The 22,948-nt window shown below is 41.7% G+C and overlaps 1 protein-coding gene across 1 annotated transcript in view; it reads right to left on the bottom strand.

Annotated features, from left to right (window-relative positions):
- Positions 1 to 22,460, bottom strand: part of LOC145411252 (endonuclease G, mitochondrial-like) — a 312,479-nt gene extending 290,019 nt beyond the window's left edge. Inside the window, exon 1 of the mRNA XM_080281320.1 lies at positions 22,134 to 22,460. Within this exon, the coding sequence (XP_080137446.1) occupies positions 22,134 to 22,352 (219 nt within the window). The 5' untranslated portion in view covers positions 22,353 to 22,460. The remainder of the gene's footprint in view (positions 1 to 22,133) is intronic.
- Between the last annotated feature and the right edge of the window lie 488 nt (positions 22,461 to 22,948).

Genomic DNA, 22,948 nt, shown 5'->3' with positions numbered 1-22,948 from the left:
GGAAATAAAACTAGATATACCATCACAAGTAGAACTGATTGCATTAGAGATCGACACATCTGAAGGTAAAGTAATTGTAGCCAATTTGTACATGCCACCCGGATCAAACACATGGGAAAGAGACGAATATGAGGACCTGACAGAGAGTACAATTCAGAGTATAAGATCATTGCTACATAAAATGGAAGAGAAATCGGAAAGAATTATACTAACTGCGGACTTCAATACAAATATAAATTGGAATAATCTAGATTTAAATAGCCAAGAAAGCTGTTGGGGCCAAAAGCTCCTGGATCTCGTACAAGAGTTTTTCTTAACGCAACATGTGAGGGAAACCACCAGAAAAAGAGGACTTGATGTACCTTCAGTTCTAGATCTAATATTTACTAGGCAAGAAAATGACATTGACAGTTTAATATATCACCCTCCACTCGGCAAAAGCGATCATGCAGTACTAAATTATAACTTCAGGATAGCATATGACATAGTAAACAGCAATGACAGTTACAAAAAGAGACTAAACTATAAAAAGGGAAATTATCAAGACCTAAAGAAGTATTTCTTAGAAGTTGATTGGGAAAATGAGCTTAGAGGACAAGATTTAAATGCTGTATATAAAAATTTTTGTGAATTTTATGAAATAGGAGTCTAGAAGTACGGTACATCCCACAGCACAAAGAAGCAGATAAGAAAATACAGAAATGGTTCAATACAGAATGTAAAAAATCAAAAGAATGAAGAGATTTGTTGTGGAGAAGACACAATAGTGAAAAGGCGTATAATAATTACAAACAGGCAAGAAACGACTACACAAGAATAAGGAGGGAAGCCCAAAAACAGTTTGAGGAGGATATAATAAATAAAAGTAGTGATCAACCAAAGCTGTGTTACAGCTATATCAGAAGCAAAACCAAAGTAAAAGATATAATACAATCCATTACGGACGAGAGAATCACTTATACACAAGAGAAAGATATTTGTGAAGCACTAAATAAGAATTTCCAATTAGTTTTTACAGAAGAAAAAAATTTTGAGAGGGACTATGTGGAACACGCATGTCCACACATACTACCAGATATACAAATAGCAGAAAAAGTAATACAGGAGGAGCTAAGTAGATTAGACAGAGGAAAAGCAAGTGGTCCTGATGAAATTTCATGTTGGATATTACGAGAATGTGCAAAGGAGTTAAGTAAACCATTATTTTTAATTTTCAAGAAATCCTTGAGTCAAGGGAAACTACCTGATATTTGGAAAAAAGCAAATATAGTCCCCTTATTCAAGAAAGGAAATAGACAAAATCCACTCAACTACCAACCAGTATCACTGACCAGTGTTGTAAGCAAGGTATTAGAAAAACTTATAAGAAAAGCTTGGGTAAATCATCTAGAAGAACACAGTATGATAACAGAAAGACAGTTTGGTTTCAGAAAAGGAAAATCATGTGTTACTAATCTGTTGAGCTACTATGAGAGAGTAACAAACACAATACAGGAAAGGGAAGGATGGGTGGACAGTATCTATTTAGATTTCAAGAAAGCTTTTGACACAGTACCACACCAAAGACTTTTATGGAAACTGTACCATCAAGGAGGAATTCGAGGCAAACTGTTTTGTTGGATGCAAGACTTTCTCATAAAAAGAGAAATGAGGACAGTACTAAGAGGAAACTACTCATCATGGAAAGAAGTGACTAGTGGAGAACCACAGGGTTCGGTGCTGGCACCAATCATGTTTTTAGTGTATATAAATGATATAAACAGTAACACTGGAAATGAGAGCTATCTGAACATGTTTGCAGATGATGCAAAAATACAAAGGAGAATTTCTAGCACAGACTCTTGTAGGGAGCTACAAGAAGAATTAAATAAACTTCATGAATGGAGTAGTACATGGCAAATGGAGTTCAACGTGGACAAGTGTCATGTAATCAAGTTTGGTAAAAGTAAAAAGACCTGATTGGGATTATAAGTTAGGAAATAAAACCCTATACACATCAGAAAGAGAGAAAGACCTAGGTGTGATTATCAATAACAGACTATCTCCAGCTGACCACATCAGCGAGAAGGTACGGAACATGTATACACTGCTTGCAAATATGAGAATAGCATTCACATACATAAATGAAGACATGCTAAGAAGGATAATAACATCATTCATTAGACCAACCCTGGAATATGCATCAGTAGTCTGGAGTCCTCATCTCAAAAAGCATATAGACAAGATTGAAAAAGTTCAAAGGGCCGCTACAAGATGGATACCAAGCTTAAGGGACCTAAGCTACGAAGAAAGACTAAATAAACTGAATCTACCAACACTACAGGAGAGAAGGAAAAGAGGTGACATGATAATGCTATATAAGTGCATATCAGGAAAGGAGAAAATAGACATAAATGATTACTTAACATATGGAGAAGCATCAGCAAGAGGACACTGCAAAAAACTGCATAAGAAGAGAGGTGATAAAGACGTAAGGAAATTCAGTTTCCCAAACAGAGCAATTGATCAATGGAATGCACTACCGAATGAAATAGTGTGTGCCAAAACAATTCACAAATTTAAGGATATGTACGATAAATATGGTTTAAGACACGGGACAGTATGAGCTTGACTCATTCCTGTAAAGATACAATTAGGTAAGAACAATTAGGTAAGAACACACACACACACACACACACACAAATGCTAATGCAAATGAGGATGAAAGAGCTAAACTAAAGAAGGTAGTAAAGGAAACAAAGGTAAAAAACGAACAGAGACCGAAGGAAGAGAAGACAGTGTTTTATTGGAGAGTCATGGATCAGAAATTAAGGAAGAGGTAGTGACGGAGAGAAGGAGAAAAGAGGGTATAAAAAACATCAAAAATAATTTGAGGGTGGCATATACTAATGTTGATGGTTTAATATCGCAGGGCTAGAAATCAACAATTTTTTGAAGGTACATGAACCTGATGTTATGTGCTTTGTAGAGACCAAGTTTAAGAGAAGATATTGATGTTCATATGGGATTTGGTAAATACAAACCATGGAGAAGAGACAGAAAAGAAAAAACGGGAGGAGGAGTGATGACAGCAGTGAAGAACAACATAAATGTAGATACCGTGGAAATGGGAGATGGCATGGCTGAAGTGATAAATATGAAATTAGAAACTGGAGAGAAGAGCAAGAGAGATACAGCAATACTGTATGTTCCCCCTAAGACAAGAGCATGGAGTGATGATGAATACCAGGAAATGTTGTCAGACATGGCTAGTTATTTACGGGAAATAATTGAGAACAACAACAATATAATTTTAATGGGTGATTTCAATTGTAAAGAGGTGAACTGGGAGGAATGGGACTCAGGAGGCAGTGAAGATTTGTGGGGCACTATATTATTACAGTAAATATAACAATAAACAATGTGATGACGCAATGGGTCAAAGAAGAGACGGTTCCGAGGTGAGGACACACCAGCAAGACTGGATTTACTGTTTACCAAAGAACCTGATGTAATAGAAGCTTTGAAATATCTGTGTCCTATTGGAAAAAGTGATCATGTGGTCACTGCGTTCCAGATGATAACAGGGAACATGGAGCCAAGAGCGAGCTTTATAGGCAGGAAAGATACAACTTTGGGAAAGCAAACTTTACGGGATTGAGAAAATTTTTCAAAAATGCAGATTGGAGAACATTCAGAGAAACAAGAGAGATACAGCAGAAGTGGGATATTTTTCTAAACCTCTATAATTCTGGAGTGAAAAAATTTGTGCCAAGAGTAAGGGGGAAAGAAAACAGGAAAAAGGAGTGGTTTACAGTAATAGAAAACGTATGATAGCAAAAAAAGAGACACACGGCGTGGAACAATTGGAGAAAGAGAGGTAACAACACAACAATGGAAGAATATAAAAACTAGAAATGAATACACAATAATACGAAGAGAGGAAAAAAGGAATTTTGAAAAAGGTATAATACACAAATGTAAGGATGAACTCAATCTGTCTTATAGATTTGTCAATGGTAAACTGAAACAAAAGGAAGGAATCACCAAACTGAAAGTAGAAGGAGAGGTCTATAAAGATGCAGCAATGCAAGCAGAAATAATGAACAAATGTTTTCAATCAGTTTTCACTAATGAAAAGGAGTTTGTGGAAGGGGAGGGAGTGACTAGAAATGTAGTGATAAAAGATATAAAAATGGAAGTACAGGTAGTGTATAAATTACTGGAAACTCAAGATGTAAGGAAAGCCCCAGGACCAGATGGAATCTCTAACTGGGTACTGAAAGAATGCTGAGAACAACTGGCGGACAAGATTTACAGTTTAATTGTGTGTTCTCTGGAAGAGGGGAAAGTGCCTCAAGAATGGAAGAGGGCAAATGTGATATCAATTTTTAAGGGAGGAAACAGAGAAGAACCCCTGAATTATAGACCAGTGTCCCTAACCAGCATGGTCACAAAATTGTGTGAGAGAATTCTGGAAGATGGATGGATAAAATATCTGGAAGAGATGAATACTTTGCTTGATAGTCAGTTTGGATTCAGAAGTGGAAGGTCATGTGTTTCCAACTTGTTGATATTTGCTCAAGAGCGATTGACGTGTTACAAGAGAGAGATGGTTGGGTGGATTGTGTGTATTTAGATTTGGAGAAGGCCTTCGACAAGGTACCCCATAAGAGACTAATGTGGAAACTAAAGCATATTGGAGGACTGAAGGTGAACCTCCTGGAATGAATGAAAGACTTTTTGAGAGACAGACAAATAAGGACAGTACTAAAGGACAGGATGTCTGGATGGAGGGAAGTAACAAGTGGAGTCCCACAGGGCTCGGTGTTGGCGCCAGTAATGTTCCTGATTTACGTAAATGATATGGTAGATTGTGTGAACAGTTATGCAAGTCTGTTTGCTGATGATGCAAAGATCTTGAGGAAGGTAGAGGTTAAGGAGAATTGTAAAATGCTGCAGGAGGATCTGGATAGGATACACGACTGAAGTCAGATGTGGGAAATGAAATTCAATGCAAAGAAATGTAAAATATTGGAAATTAGTAAAGGTACCAAGAGGCCATCACTGAATTATTTGATGGGTAATGAACCAATCACAAAAGTGAGAGAAGAGAAAGATTTGGGAGTGCTGGTCCAGGACAGTTTGTCACCTGAAAAACATATTAACAAGACAGTTAGAGAGACATATAAACTCTTGACTAACATAAGAGTAGCTTTTCATTATATGGATGAGATGATGAAAAAATTGATAGTGGCCATGATCTGCCCCAGGTTAGAATATGCAGCAGTAGTGTGGTCCCCACACAAAAAGAAAGATATAAACAAGATTGAGAGAATACAACAGCAACCAAAATGGTCCCCAGTCTGGCAGATGTCGTACAGAGAGAAGCTGGAAGCACTGGATATGCCTTCCTTAAAGGAAAGAAGAGAGGCGACATGATTGCAGTGTTCAGGACCATGATGGGAGTAGATATAACTGACAACGAAGATCTGTTTGTATGGGATAAGAGAGTAACAAGAGGACATGGAATAAAACTGAAGAAGCCACGATGCTTGAAGGATATCAAGAAATATAGTTTTCCTTATAGATGTACAGACCTGTGGAATAGCCTGGACAAAGAGATCATCCAGTCAAAAAACTTAAACGAGTTTAAAGCAAAATTTGACTTATTGAGAAACAGAGACGGGACCCCACGAGCGTAGCTCATTTCCTGTACATCACAATTAGGTAAATACACACACAAACACACACACACACACACACACACACACACACACACACACACAAAATCCTTGGTGTAACATACAATACATCAATGACATTTAAACATCACAAACATTAAAGATAAATTAACACCAAGACTCAGTGCCTTAAGGTCACCTGCCCATACAACATTTGGACACAACAAAGAAACCATCACCACAGTATACAAACACTATACAGGCTTACCCCGGCTTAACGATGTAATTGGTTGGGTAAAACCCCATTGTTAGATGGGGTATCGTATATCAGGATACATTTAACATGTTTCAATGTGGACTGTTTACCAGACTTGGGTTTCCCCCCCAAACCAACTCCAAAACCCACACTGATGAGCCCAAAAACAGGTTTAAAGGCTATCAAAATAGCCTAACAGCTGTCAAGAAGCTAACCTAAGCTTAACACCTGTAAATAACTCACTAAAACCAACAAATAAAGCCTCAAAATCATAAGGAGTAGGTTACATTTACTTCTTTTAAGTCCATGTCCGACCCTGGTCATCATCCTTGCTATCCCCCCGAGACTAGGGGACATGTGGTGCTCCCTAACACTCAATCCTCCTCCTCAAAGCTCGCAAACTCCATCTCCAAGGGAGGGTCAGAGAAGGTGGAGAAGCTTGGCAAGGTAGGGTGGTCGTAGCGGGAGACTGATGCATTTCCTCTGGGGGTGGCGATGGAGTGCGATGCAATGACTCAGGCAGTGGCGATGGGGTGTGATGCGATGGCTCAGGAGGTGACGATGGGGTGCGATGCAATGGCTCAGGCAGTGGTGATGTGCGATGGGGTGGCAACGGAATGCGATGCAATGACAGAGGAGGTGGTGAGGGAGACAGCTGCGATGACCGGTGAGGTGGCGAGGGAGATCGCTGTAATGAATGATTAGGTAGCAATGAAGTCAATTACAGTGGCTCACGTCATGGTAAGGGAGACAAAGACACTGGCCAAGGTGGTGTGGGAGATGGAGGCGGGGATGAGGAAGGCAGCGATGGAGTGACAGTGTGCCTTTGTGGAGACACAGGTGACACGGGAGACAGGGATTGGCTGGAGGTTAGGTCCAGGACTATGGGCCAAGCACATCCTCAGCAGTAAGTGTCCTTTGGTGTTTTTCTGCTGGTTGAAGGTTGGGGAGCTGCTCTGCTGGCTGAAGGCTGGGGAGATGCTCTGCTCATTGAGGGCTGGGAAGATCCTCTCTGGGCTGCTGGCATGGTGGGGGCCTGTTTGAAGAAGGCTGTGACTGGAATCTGCCTGGCCGCCCTCTTCTCCTCCAGCATCGTCCTGTACACTTTCATCCCCTCCTCGAGCCGATTAGCTGCATTCCTGCTTCATCCTGGGAAGGGGTCGTGCATGCGCAGAAGCTCAATCATCTCATCCAGCTTCATTAGCATCTCCTTTTGGATTTTTATATTCAGAGCTCGCACTTCAGGAACGACCTCCTCCTCCTCCTCTGCCCCCTGATGTGCCTGCTGGATCTCTGTATTGAGAAGTTCCTCATTGCTGAGCTCCTCCCTGTGGCTCTAGAGAACTTCCTCCACATCATCCTCGTCGACCTCCCCGAAGCCCGCCTTGTGTGATAATTCCACTATGTCCTGCTGCTCACGCTGCACAGGCGGAGCTTCCATGTCGTCAGGGAAACCGTTGAAGGAGTGGACGCACTCTGGCGACAGCTTCCGCCACACACTGTTCATGATGGCCTGGCTAACCTCACCTGACGCTGCAGAAATATTCACTAGGGCGTGGCATTTGTTGTAGCCCTTCCAAAACTGCTGCACTGCTGTCCTGTCATCACTGTCACAGGCCCTCACCAACTGCTGCATAGTGCGGCAGAGGTAATAAGCTTTAAAGGCAGCGATCACCCCTTGGTCCATCGGCTGCAACAAGGATGTGGTGTTGGGGGGCAGAAACACCACCTCCATATTGCTGGCCCATTCCTTTATCGCAGGAGGGTGGCTTGGCGCATTGTCTACCACCACGAGAAATCTGTTCGCCAAATTCTCCCGCAAGGCATACCTCTTCAGTACATGAGAGAGGTATGAGAGGAAATATGATGAACAGATATCGGAAGTCAGCCAGGCCTTCTTGTTTGATTTCCAGATAACCCCAAGGTTCCCTTTAACATACTCCACCAGAGCCCTGCGGTTCTCGGAGTGGCAGTCAAGGAACGGCTTCAACTTGAGGTTGCCCTTGGCATTGTCCCCCAGCAAGGGTTTCAGCTAGTCCATCAAGGGTGTGAATCCTGGTGTAGACTTTTCCTCCGTTGTAAGATATGTCGTGGAGGACATCCGCTTCCAAAAGAGCCCAGTCTCATCAAAATTCAAGACCAGCTTTGTACCGTAGCCACCCTCCGTGATGATGTGTATGAGTTCGTCAGGAAACGCTGCTGCCGCCACCATATCTGCATTCACCGCCTCACCGTACATCTTCACGTGGTGGAGGTGTGCTCGCTTCTTGAACCGGTCAAATGACCCATGGCTCACTTTAAATGTCTCGCTATCATCAAGATCCTGCCTGACCTTTATTTCATCCCATTGCGAGAGAGCCTTAGTGCATACAATTGCCTGACTCATGGGTGCCTTGCACCAGTTCTGATCCTCCACCCATGTGGCAGCATCTGCTCCAGCTCCTCCATCACAGGCTCTCGCTGGCAAGAGATATGGGAGGCGGATAAGGTTGCAACCTCCCCACCAGCAGCCTTAATGGCCTTCTACTTCTTGATGAGGGTGGAGACAGTCGACTGGGCCAGATGGAGAGCCGATGTGATAGCACATGCACTTTCATCTTTGTCGTGGCACTTAAGAATTTCTTATTTCACCTCTATTGACACAGTCTTACATACACACTTTGTGGGATCTTTACCAGCACCACCACTAGTGTTTCTGCGTATCCTGGGAGGAGGGTGGGCTCAGCTGGCCGCGGGAACACATGCGATTCATGATATCACTTGTGGACATGCCAGCGGAGGGCCCATCATTAAACCGGGGCTCTGCCATTGGGTATCAGAGTGTGGTGGTATTTGTACCCCCATCACTAAGTCAGGGGATCGCATCTAGGGGTATTGTACATCTAGGTATTACTGTATACGTTCAGTGATGAATTATGCAAACCCTGTTTGGGCTTTCAACCTCACTAAAACACACTACAACACTCTACAGACCATACAGAACAAGGCCCTAAAAATAATCACAGGTTGCACAGCTACTACATCTACAGACCACCTACACCAAGAAACGAAAGTCCTTAAAGTAATGGATCATCTTGACATGAGAACAACACAATTTCTTGCTGCAGCCTTCACAAACCCACACCATCCAGTACACTACATGGCAGCAGATCCACACACACCAAGGAACATCAAAACAACAACCAGCAAATGATATCATACACAAATACTGTCATCTCTTGCCCTTCGCCCATCTCAAACCAGCTTCTACAGTAGAAGCATATCTATACTTAAATCACTTGCTGCTCCATTCAGTCACTTAACGAGAACACACAGTTGAATGCACAGCCTCCTGATATCCACCCTTCTGAATCCTACCTCCCTCGTGAGAATAGGGTCCACCTGGCCAGACTGAGATGTGGGCATCATCCAGCCCTCTTAAGCTATCAGAAGAGGCTGGATGACTCCATCGCTAACGCCTGTCGAGGATGCAACACAGCACCCCATAGCATTAAGCACATTATGGAAGACTGCATTGCACACAACTGCCTGTGCCAACAACACAGCATACACTCCTTGAGAGATCTGTGGGAAAGCACGGTCTCGGCCGTGGCCTTCCTTAGGGGCTCAGGGCTGCTCAACCAGACTACCCAGGGAACAACTACTACTACTACTACTACCAAAATTCACACGGAGCCATGTCTGGTGAGGAAGGAGCGTGCTGGACCAGTGGGATGTTGTGCTTGGCCAAATATTCCTGACTTAGTCTAGCTGAGAAGAAAGGGTACTGTCACTGTCATGCAGCAGCTTCCAACTTCCTGCTTTCTAAACATCTGGTCTCCTCCCCCAGACTGCATCACAAAATGACAGATAATGTCAAGGTAGTAATGATTGTTGACAGTCTGACATTCTGGTGTGTGTTCGTGATGCACACCACAGTAGAAAAAAAAAAAAGAAAAGAAAAAACTGTCAAATGCAAATGCATTTCACCTTGCTGTGGACCTGTTGTGCTTTTTCTGGCTGAGATGGCCCAGCATGTTTCCACTGGGACAACTGTGCTTTGGTTTCTGAGTCGTACTCGTACACCCCAAGCCTCATCTCCAGTGATAACAATCTTTAGAAAGTCTGGATCGTGATATGCACACTCCATTACGTTTTAAGCAACGTTCACCCGAGAGAAGAGATCATGATGGATGTGACGAAGCACCTGCACGAGATACCAAAAACTGACTTTGAAAAATGTTTCAGGCAGTGGAAAGAAAGCAGAGCTACCTGTGTCAAGTCAGAAGGGGCCTACTTTGAGGTGGATTAGTGTCCTAGCTCAACAGGTTAGCTACAGTATTCTGGGGGGGCCTAAGGTCGGATACTTTCTGAACAGCCCTTGTATCCAACACAGTTAATTATGTGTTGAATTCTGACTGCAGAAAATGATTGGAATAAACAAAACATACCTATTTGAGGGTATTTAATGAAGCCGCCAGTTCACCCATAGCAGAGTCTAATCAACTGGATTGGAATAAACAAAACATATCTATTTGGGGACAGCCTATTTAAGGAAGTCGCCAGTTCACCCACGGCAACATCTAATCAACTGGACAAGTTGATTACCTTCAATCCCACTGACAGGATACAGCAGCACATCAATCATTCAAATCTAGGCTAACCTACCCTATCCTAATCTAACTTTCCCTAACTGGGAGGCTTTGTTCTCCAAATCCCTCCTTAATTTAACCACTTAGGATTGCCACATAACCTAACCTTAGAGCCCCTGAATACCCATCACACCAAATCCCAGTCTAAGTTCTAACTTACGAAACTTAATCTATTCTGTCATAACCTAACCTAACGTAATCAGCTGATATTATCCAAATCTAACATTTTGGCACAGAATTTGAAATTATGCCAAAAGGTAAGATGTGTCCCTTCAGTTTGGTACCAAGTACATGCTCTTGGTGATAATAATTAGGGTAATGGTGTGTGTGACATAAAGAAGTATTTTAAATAGGCTACCAGTATTTCACAGGTAAAATTAAAATAACGCCCTGTATCTATGGTAATCTATGACATATAACAAATAACCTGTGAAAGACTCATTTCAACTAGAAATAGGGAAAGGCCATGCATGTTTTGTAAATTAATGAGTTTCCTTATTTTTTCATGTACAGTACATATTTAAACCCAACATAAAACAAGTAACCTGTGAAAGACTCATTTCAACTAGAAATAGGGAAAGGCAATGCATGTTTGGTAAATTAATGAGTTTCCTTATCTTTTTCATGTACAGTACATTTTTAAACCTATTTACCCTTGTTTCTATTGGAAATGCTGCACTTGCCAATATCATATATTAATTTAATCTAATCTTTACGACTAAATAAAAGGTCAGCAGCTTATTTGATAAAATAATCACTTCCCACCCCTACTTTTCTATTCACATGATTTTGACAGTCAGTTCCATCAGATATGATTCACTCGCTTTTACCAAAGGACCAGTGTGGCGGCCTCCAGGTGGGAATCTTACCAGTATTTCCAAACACAAAGATGCGGTGGCTCAATCGGTAGAGAGGTGGCTTGCGGTCGTACAGGACCCAGGTTCAAATCCCCACTGGTGCAGGGAACAGTTTAAGGATTTGAATTTCATTACGGCAGAGTTTACCGATCTACCAGAAGACCTGCCGACATGTCGTAAAAATACCCCCGCTAATACCAATACACCAGTCCTGTATGAGACAGCCCTAGCATGTATTCAATATGGACGGTGGGTGTTAGCGCCGAAGTGGTGACATGTAGAGGTGTACAATATGTAGGAGGACTACTGGGCCTTGGGAGCAGGTTGAGAAGCCTATGCCCAGAGTCGAGCACATAAATATTGTTACATAGCCTATGATTTCATCATCCTTTGTGTAATTTTAACGCACAGTTGCTGCATGTTTGATCACGAGCGTGTTCTGCCTCAGTCCCCCCCTTCTACCGTTATAGTAGAGTTAGTCGACATCTCTGTTATACTTTGCGGGATTGTCATCTCTTTGTCCCCATGGCTTCATTTGCGCGTCCTCATTACAAGTTGTATCAAGCTCTCCTGGCCCCTATATAATGAGCTCAGTCTCTGCATCATTGCCACTTAGATCTGCTCCTCATTTTGTTCACATCTCTGTCCTCCCCTGTACAGATATTATTATTGTGAGTGCTCAAGAAATCTCCAACCATCTAGCAGCTGTGTGTAATTTGAGTATAACTGTAGTTGTATTTTTTCTTGTACTGTATAGCATAAGTTTAATTTGTGGGCCTAGTGAAGTTTTTGTAATTCGTGTAGGGTTCTTTATGTCAGTCATTTTTTATAATAGTTTGTATCTGTAATTATTTATCTGGCATTCACTGAGTATTATCGGGTATCTCATTTTATCAGGGCTGACTTAGATAAAATTTACTCTTGCTAATTTCGTGTTAATAGAGGCTATTGCAGTTAACCATATATTTAACCTGTTTATTTGCCATTACATTATCTTTATGAGTCCTGAATGTTTTGTTGTTAGTTTGAGCATTAAACTTTAACTTGTAATTTTACCTAACTCTTTTGTTTTGAACCTGGAACTTTACGGGACAGTAGTGACTCTTCGTATTCTCACTTAAAGTGTACATTATCTTTCTCTGTTCCGTAACATAAATTTGGCGACCTCATATCAGGATATTCAGGATATTATCATAAGGATATTGTTTGATATTTTGTGACTGTGATATATTCATGATGGCTACTATTTCTACACTTGATGAAGCCAAAGATTTTTTGTCAAATGTGCAAACAGTGTGTGATATAGAAAACAGAACAAAGAATGAACTTAAGCTTGTTGCTCAACAATTGGGAATTGCAGTTCACTCTCATCATTCTAAAGATCAAATTGTTGGCATGATTAATAAAAGCTTGTTTAATGTAACTCCTCCAAATGAGCAAACGCAGATTGAATTAGCTAAGTTACAGCTAGCTCTGCAGGAGGCTCGTGCTAAAGAAGCTGAATTTCAGGCAAATGCTAAGGAGGCGGAATCTCAGGCTCGGATTCAGGAGGCACAGATACAGGCACAAGTTGAACTTGCTAGGATTCAGGCAGACCATGAGTATCGCATGAAACAAGGTGGAACTGGATCATCTAGCTCTGATGATTTTGATGTGGCTAAAAATGTTAAACTTGTCCCTCCTTTTAATGAATCTGACTTAACAAAGTATTTTCAGTTGTTTGAGAGGGTAGCTACAGGTTTTAATTGGCCTAAGGAGTATTGGCCAGTACTCCTTCAAACTGTTCTCACCGGTAAAGCTCAAGTAACTTATGCATCTTTGCCTCAGGATCAGTCTGATAATTATGATGTAGTTAAGAGCTTGATTCTTAAGGCCTATGAGCTTGTTCCTGAAGCCTATAGAGTAAAATTTAGGACAACTTACAAGCAAGATAAGCAATCCCATGTTGAGTATGCAAAAATCAAAGAAGATTTGTTGGAGCAGTGGTTAAATTCTAAGAATGTGGATTCTGATTTTGACAAATTTAAGCAGATGATTTTGCTGGAGGACTTCAAAAGGTGTATTTATAAAGATGTAAGCCAATATCTTGATGAGAAAAGAATAGATAATTTGTCTGATGCTGCAGTTTTAGCTGATGAGTATGTTCTCACTCACAAGAGATATTCTAGAGAAAAAGGGAAAGCTGAGAGTAAGTACGTTGCCTCTACTCAGAGTACAGGTAACAGGAAAGAGAATAAGGATGATGTTTCTCAGGAAGTAAATACCAGCTTCACCTCTAGATTTCAGAAAAGTAAATGTACTTATTGTAGGTAAGCTTTCACATACTACGGAGAGATGTTTCAGGAGACAGCGTGATGTGAACAAAAAGGAGTCTTTAAATATTCAGTCAATTGGTCTAGTGTCCACTCTTGAGAGTTCCCAGAATTCTTTAACTGAGTTAACTGAACCTGCTTTGAGGGGTAACTTAAATTCTCATGATGGAGCTCCTCTTTGAGCAGTAACGTGGGTGACACTCTCAAGAGTTCATGTGCTAATTTCCTGTCTGATGGTTTTGTCAGTCCTCTGGACAGTAATGACAGGAAATCAGTTAAAATATATCGTGATACAGGTGCTTGCCAATCCCTTATGCTGACCAGTGTTCTAGGCTCTAATTTTAATTCCTCTGATGAAACTGTAATCTTACAAGGTGTAGGGAATAATTACTTCTCTGTTCCTCTGTGCAGAGTGAATTTAGAGTCTGGTTTTGTTAATGGTTCTGTTATGGTTGGGTTGGTTGAGACACTCCCAATGTCAGGTGTAACTTTCTTACTTGGAAATGATATTGGTGGAAGTCAAGTGTGTCCAGCTCCTCAGTTGTCTAGTGAGCCAGTGGCTGCGTCCCAGGATTGTGATGTCCCTGATGTGTTCCCTGCATGTGCTGTCACTAGGGCTAAGTCTAAAGTTACTGGTGATTTAGAGGATAATGATGATGATGATGTTATCCTAGCTGACACTTTTCTTGCTAATTTGGACCACTCACCAGATGAGGCAGTACCCCGTAGTGTTGATAATTTGTCTCGTCAAGAGTTGGTTGAGTTGCAGGTTGCTGACCCTGAGTTGAAAGGTCTAGCTAACTCTGCTTACAGTGAAGAAGAGTCAGCCGGTGCTTCTACTTGTTATTATGTAAAGTCAGGAGTACTTATGAGGAAGTGGAGACCCCCAACAGCATCAGCCGACTGTGAATGGGAGGTTGTACATCAAGTTGTCATCCCTCGTGTTTGTAGGCAGGATATCATTAGAGTGGCTCATGATTCCAGTTTGGCAGGACACCTTGGAGTGAGGAAGACTGTGGCACGATTTTGAAACACTTCTACTGGCCAGGTATCTTCAGGGATGTTTCCTGGTATTGTAAGTCTTGTCACACCTGTCAAGTTGTGGGGAAGTGTAATCAGACCGAAAAGGTTGCACCTCTAGTTCCCATTCCTCCTTTTGAGGCGCCTTTCACCCGTGTGTTGGTGGATGTTGTGGGCCCTCTTCCTAAGACTTCTTCAGGATTTTCTTATGTGTTGACCATGATTGATATGGCTACTGTTATCCTGAAGCCATTCCACTTAGAAACATCTCAGCAAAGAACGTGGTTAAGGAAATGCTAGGGTTCTTCACAAAGTTTGGTCTGCCCAAGGAGGTACAGTCAGACCGGGGAAGTAATTTCATGTCAAATGTTTTCAAGCAGTCTCTGAAAGAGTTGGGCATCACCCAGATCACGCCTTCAGCTTACCATCCCCAGACCCAAGGAGCGTTGGAGAGATACCATCAAACACTCAAATCGATGCTCAAGAAATACTGTTTGGAACATCAGAAAGACTGGGATAAAGGTCTTCCATTCGTTGTGTTTGCTGCAAGAGAATCTCCAAATGAATCACTGGGCATGAAGTAAGAGGACCCCTTAAGCTACTCAAGGAATGCTGGCTGTCGGAGGAAGATGACGTCAACCTGCTGGAGTATGTGATGAAGTTCAAAGAACGGCTGTCCACTGCTTTACAGCTGGCGAGAGAGAATTTAGGAGCTGCTCAGGAGAAGATGAAGACTTGGTATGACAAGAAGTCCAGGTTACGCCACTTTCAGCCAGGAGATCAGGTTTTGATTCTGCTACCAGTTCATGGGCAACCTCTTCAAGCCAAGTTTAGTGGCCCTTATTTCGTGGAGAAGAAACTCAGTGATGTCAGCTATGTCATCGCCACACCAGATCGTAGAAAGAGCAAGCAACTATGTCACATCAACATGCTAAAGTTATATCACAGGCGGGACGAAAATAATCCAGTCTGCACTGTAGCTGTTCCACCCGAGTCTACAAGTGAAGTTCGCCCATGCAGCATGAGCCTGAGTGATAGTTTGGGGAAGAATCCTGATATCATGAATGATCTCCAGACTAAGCTTTCTCATCTACCTCCTAAGGAAAGGCAAGAGTTTTCGGCATTACTGCAGGAGTACCCGCAAGTGTTCCGTGCTACTCCAGGAAGAACCACTGTGTTGATGCATGATGTCGATGTTGGAGACGCAAAGCCAATTAAATTGCCTCCTTACCGTGTGAACCCAGTGAAAGTTCCTCTCATCCAGAAGGAGCTTGGCTACCTGTTGGACCACAAGATGATTGAGCCCTGTCAGAGCGAGTGGAGTTCTCCTGTCACTCTGGTCCCTAAGCCAGGTGGGTCACAGAGGCTTTGCATCGACTACAGACGTGTTAATCAGATAACTAAAACAGACACTTACCCTCTCCCTCGTGTGGAAGATTGCATAGACAAGATCGGAAAGGCTAGGTACATAAGTGGGTTTGATTTGTTAAAGGGATACTGGCAAGTACCTATGACTGAACGTGCTAGGGAGATCTCATTTTTTGTAACATTAGGAAAGACCTTTGCATGGTCTGTAATGCCATATACAGATTGTTTTAGAGTAATAAGAAATTTCCTTTTGTAAATTTCTTTTTCTTTGTGGGGAGGTGTTACATAGCCTATGATTTCATCATCCTTTGTGTAATTTTAACGCACAGTTGCTGCATGTTTGATCACGAGCGTGTTCTGCCTCAGTCCCCCCCTTCTACCGTTATAGTAGAGTTAGTCGACATCTCTGTTATACTTTGCGGGATTGTCATCTCTTTGTCCCCATGGCTTCATTTGCGCGTCCTCATTACAAGTTGTATCAAGCTCTCCTGGCCCCTATATAATGAGCTCAGTCTCTGCATCATTGCCACTTAGATCTGCTCCTCATTTTGTTCACATCTCTGTCCTCCCCTGTACAGATATTATTATTGTGAGTGCTCAAGAAATCTCCAACCATCTAGCAGCTGTGTGTAATTTGAGTATAACTGTTGTTGTATTTTTTCTTGTACTGTATAGCATAAGTTTAATTTGTGGGCCTAGTGAAGTTTTTGTAATTCGTGTAGGGTTCTTTATGTCAGTCATTTTTTATAATAGTTTGTATCTGTAATTATTTATCTGGCATTCACTGAGTATTATCGGGTATCTCATTTTATCAGGGCTGACTTAGATAAAATTTACTCTTGCTAATTTCGTGTTAATAGAGGCTATTGCAGTTAACCATATATTTAACCTGTTTATTTGCCATTACATTATCTTTATGAGTCCTGAATGTTTTGTTGTTAGTTTGAGCATTAAACTTTAACTTGTAATTTTACCTAACTCTTTTGTTTTGAACCTGGAACTTTACGGGACAGTAGTGACTCTTCGTATTCTCACTTAAAGTGTACATTATCTTTCTCTGTTCCGTAACAATATATATCTATATATATATATATATATATACATGGTACAGAGGGAATGGAGATCATGTTGAAAGGAGCCTGATTGATTACGTGCTCAAAGAGAGGTCGATGCTGGGAATGGATGCTGATATGGGGGCCGTGAGAGGACGATGTGGAGGTCTGTCAGACCATATGACTATGGCAAGCAAGATCAAGCTAAGGGGAGCGAGGTGGACCAAGAGAGAGAGGAGCAGTCTGGGAGAAAGACTAAAAGTCGAGAAGCTGAGGATCAAAGAAATGGCAGATGAATACAGGACCAAAGTAAGGGAGGTGTTGGAATCAGTGAATTGGCATGAAATGGATCTTGACAGCCTGTGGAATGCATTTAGGGATTGCTTAGTTGGGAATGCTAAAGCGGTGTGGCAAGAGTAACAACAAAGATGAAAGGTACAGCATGGTGAGATGAAGAGGTTAACAGAGCAGTGGAAGAAAAGAGGAAGAAGTGGCTAGAGTGGTTATGGAGCAGGGATTAAACTGAAATGAGAACTGACTATATTGAGAGCAAGAAGCACACAAAGAGACTAATGAAGAGGAAAATGGAGGTAAATGATGATCTAAGAAAAATGAATGCAAACTACAACTACTCTGAAAAGAGGAAGTTATTATGGAAAGACGTGTGGAAATGTGGAAGTCTATCTACCTATCTATTGCCAGACGCCATAATCCTGTAAGGGGTGGCCATTTGACTCTGAGTTATTTGTTTTACAGGGAGGGGCACTAACCCTCCACCAACCCACTTGACACATAGGGAGCACGTATAGTTTGGTTATATGGTTACCACCCAGCGTTGTAAATGGTTTCTTGGCTTACAGGAAACCATTTGGCTTGTCACTCAATGTAAAGCCACCTGTAACGGAAAGAAAAGCATTAAGTAGTGACAGGAAAGATGGGAGAAATAGGAAGAGAGGAGGGCAGGCACAGAAAAAGAATGATAAAGGCTAAGGAAGAAGTAGACAGCACTACATCAAGTGAGTGGATGATGGTCGCCACCACCTATCACTTAAATGTAGAAGTGACAGCGGAAAAAATTGTGAAAGTGTGAAGGATGTACGTGGTTCATTATTAACCCATGGGGATGATGTAAGGACCAGATGGAAAGAATATTTTGAAAGCCTGATGAATGGGAATAGAAAGAGCTGAGCAACTATAAACATAACTGGTTTGCGGGATGTGCAGAGAAGGAATGCAGTACCAGGAAACGTGACTCACATAGGCGAAGAATGTCGTGAAGCAGCTGAAAAATGGGAAGGCAGCTGGGGTTGATTACGTGTATGCAGAGATGATTAAGTGTAGTGAAGAAAGTAGAATGAAGTGCTTGTTGGAGATATGTAAGACGGCATGGATGAGTGAAACTGTGCCAGCAGAGTGGAAAAAGGCTGTGATTGTACCCCTGTACAGAAAGAAAAGTGAGCAAAGTGAGTGCAACAATTATTATGGCATAAGTTTATGACAGGGTGGATAGACAAGGATTGCGGAAAGTGTTAACAATATATGGAGTAGATGGGAAGTTGTTGAATGCTGTGAAGAGTATGAACAACGGTGCGAAGGCTGCAGTGCGTGTGGATGGTGAACTAAGTGAATTTTTCTCTTTGAAAGTTGGGTTGAAACAGGGATGTGTCATGTCTCCATGGTTGTTCAATCTGTACATGGATGGGGTAATAAAAGAGGTACAAGGTAGGGTAGTGGATGTTGGAGTGGCCCTGGTGAGAGAGGATAGTGTTTGGAAACTCCCTGTACTGTTGTTTGCAGATGATACTGTGTTGTTGAGTGAAGATGAAGGGGAGCTGCAAGGCTTGGTGGATGAGTTTGGGAGAGTGTGTAATAAACGGAATCTAAAGGTGAATGTAGCGAAGAGTAAAGTGATGGTCTTTGAGAGAGGTGAAGTCAGTGAATGTACAGCGAGGTTGGATGGTGAGGAATTGGAAAATGTGAGTACGTTTAAGACTTGCGTAGTATGATGAGTAAGGATGGAGGTTTGGAGTGTGAAGTGCCTGAAAGGGTACAGCAGGGAAGAAAGGTTGCTGGTTCTTTGAAAGCAGTGATAAGAAACAGGGAAGTGAGCATGGAAGTGAAAAAGTTACTACATGACAGTATTGTGAAGCTTGGACGTTGTTGGAAGGACACAAGAGTGACAGCAGTGGAAATGAGTTATTTAAGAGGAGCCTGTGGAGTCACATGGAGAGACAGGTTGATGAATGAGGATATAAAGGAGCGTTGTGGTGTGGATGTGGATGTAATAGGAAGCGTTATGAGGAACACACTGAGGTGGTTTGGCCATGTGGAGAGGATGGAGGGTGAAAGACTGACGAAGAGAGTGTATGTGAGTGGGGTGGAGGGGGGAAGAGGGAGGGGGAGGCCGAGGATGAGATGGAGGGATGGGGTGGAGAGGTATATGAGAGAGGGGGGTGCGAGTTGGGAGCAGGACAGTGAAATGGTGGGGGACAGGGCGACTTGGAGGTGATTTGTTTGTGGCCACCCCAAACGGGATTGAGGCATTTGGCAATAGATAGATAGATAGATAGAAGTCTATTGAGTGTTGTTGGGAAGGTATATGGAAGAATTATTACAAAGAAAGTAAGAGAGACATCAGAAGTCCTAAAGAGTGATGAACAGGGTGGCTTTAGAAGTGGCAGAAGATATGTGGATCAAATATCTGCAGCAAGACAGATAGTAGAGAAGGCTTGTGAGAAGGACTATCAGGTGTTTATGACATTTATGGATCAGGAAAAAGCATACAACAAAGTAGACTGACATTTATGGATCAGGAAAAAGCATATCCGGTACAACAAAGTAGACTGAGAAGGATTGTGGAAGCTTTTGCGCATGTATGATGTAGATGATAAGAGTTTTTATGACGGTAGTGAGGCATGCGTAGGGGTAAATGGGAATCTAAGTGAATGGTTGACGATCAATGTGGGCATGCAAAAAGGATGTATGATGTCCCTAAGACTGTTCAATATATATATATATATATATATATATATATATATATATATATATATATGGATGAGGTGATGAAAGAAGTAAAAACACGAGTAATGGAGAGAAGGATGACGTTGGTAATGAATGGTGATGGATGGAATATCTCAAATTGTTGTATGCTAATGATGCAGTACTAACTGCAAATACAAGACAAGAGCCTGGCAGACTAGACCAGAGTGTTGTTGATGTCTGTGAGCACGTGCCTTGAGAGAAAATGTAGAAAAGAGTAAAGTGATGGTAATCGAGAGAGAAGGTGACTCCCAGTGTGATGTTACAGTGAATGGAGAGAGAGACTGAAACTGGCGAGTGTTCAAATACCCGGATAGCTACAGTGATAGAAAAGAGGGGAAAACGTGCAAAAGAAGTGGAAAGTAGAGTGACACAAGGAAGGAAAGTAGCTGGTGCAATGAAGGCCTTGCTATGAGAGGCTTGAATGTTGCAGCTGTGTGAGGCTTACATGAAGGAGTGTCAGTGCCAATTTTAAAATATAGATGTAACACTATGGTGTCACATGAAAATGAAAAGTTGAGTGACAGCAGTGGAGACGGGATTGCTGAGAAATGTAGCTATGTGGAGTACTGAGAGTGGATAGGATACGAAATAATGTAATTTGTGAAAGATGTGGAGTGAAGAAGTCGGTGGGTACCAGAATCGAAGAGAGTGTACTGAGTTGGTATGATTATGTGGAGATAATGGATAACAACAGAGTGGTGAAAAAGGTATATCTGAGCGAATTTGAAGGAAGGAGGAGGGTAGGTAGGTTAAGGAGAAGGTGGAGGGATGAGTGTGTGAGGAAGAGAGGTACCGGCATGGAAGCTGGTGGGCCTAGGGGACTGACAATAGATCGAGCTGGCTGGTTAAATGTTATGAGAAGTGCGTGATCAGGGATTTGGCACCCTTTCATAACATGACGGCATTCGGACTGACTCTATCGAATACGTTTATGTGAAGCTACAAAATGTGGTGAAAAGTTTTTGGCATATCAGATAAAGCCAGAATTCCGGGGCTTGAATGATGAGTTAAGCGTGGCCCACTGGAGTGGGCAAACTTGGACTGTCTGGACACTGCTACTCCTCACTCTGCCCTAGAGTGGGAAAGGAGATCCAGATGATGGTGATTATGACAATTTCCAAAGCAGGGGAACATGAATATTCCAAGGGAATTAAACTTGATCTGCAATGGGAGTGTTACTAGAAGATAAAGTGCACAATGAAGTAAAGGGAAAGAACGTACCAAAACCCCCAACTCCACACAACATGAATTTATGTACAGCAGATGCTTGACTTAACGAACTAATCAGCAAACCCCCATTCCATTATCTTGAACTTTCTGCTATATTCTTGAAGGCAACCCAAACCTAGCACACTATGCTAACTCCCAATGCTACCAACTGCAGTCTGAATTCATAATTAACAGCTATGAGCTACCCCCAGAAATGCATTATTGTGTACGGAATCTCCTTAACGAAATTATACCCGATTCAATGAAAATTTTCTATTAAACAGGGCAATAATAAGGGGAAAAAAATCATTGTTATCTCGGGCTTCCACTACATTGGTGTTCATCAAAACAAGCATATACTGTATACATGTTACAGAGAGTTTGTGCAACCAGTGATTTCATGAAACCACAAGGGAATTCATTAAATGCATTTAAATTAGGATGGGTTAATTAATGTTAGGTTAATTTTGGCTGCAGTTAGGTTAGGCTGGGATAATCTAGGTTTAGATTAGGTTTTCAGATGAATGCTTAACTCAGCATTCACTGAAATTAACCTAACATAACCTAGCCCAACCTAACCTAAACTTAACCTAGATTATCCCAGTCTAATCTAACCACAGCCTAAATTAACCCATCCCAATTTAAACTCATTCACGAATTCCCTATGGATTTCATGAAACACTGGTTACACAACAGTCTGTTGCATATTATATATAATCTAACCTGTGATATTCGAGGAGCATTGGGAGAAGGTTGCGGAAGAACTTCCGGGGGTTCGGTGTTAATGACACTGCCTTGGATGGAGGCTGCTGAAATGGTTTCAATCAATGGAAAGTTCTGTATCTGTCTTGGTTTCTGTGTGGTGTAGCCAAGGACCCATCCGGCCCCAACAGCCGATCCCACGGCAACCAACTTCGATAATCTTTTTAACAACGTTGGCATAATGATGCACGTATGACTTGACTATAAAGGATCAATCGGATAAGGGGGACCTGATTTCTGGGGTCAAACAACTGAAAATGCAATGAACTGTAAGCGACTCTCGAAAGACAAGTGAACTTCCTGGCATTTGTTGATCTAATGGGTGCCAAACATCTAACCTAAACTAAATTGGTCTTAGCTAAAATTATTAATTTACTGAAGAATGACGTAATATCCCATGATGATTCTTGATTATTAATATATAATGCAAAAACAATCAAAAGCAATTTAAATGGTTGCGTTGTGATTGAAATATAGATTACTTACTAATTCCAAAATTGTACTTCATACTCATGTTTAGTTTACAGCGTGACCAGATTTAACATGCTAAATTTAGCACATTTCTCCAGAAAATTATTGGTTTAGCATAAAATTTAGTATATTGTCAAACTTAGTATAATGTGATGAAATTTGGAATTATTCTGGCATATTTTGTATTATATATCAAAAGTACTAACGTTAGCAAGTATTACACTGTTATGCGGGATGTTTTTAGTCCGACCTCTCGTCCTAAAAACGCCCGCGACTGAGCGGGGTCCTCTTTCCGGACCGGAGTT

This window comes from Coenobita brevimanus, chromosome 88, assembly GCF_032717465.1.
Source record: "Coenobita brevimanus isolate Jiangsu-jjx chromosome 88, ASM3271746v2, whole genome shotgun sequence".
Lineage (NCBI taxonomy): Eukaryota > Metazoa > Arthropoda > Malacostraca > Decapoda > Coenobitidae > Coenobita > Coenobita brevimanus.
This window is presented reverse-complemented; position numbering and strand designations above follow the sequence as displayed.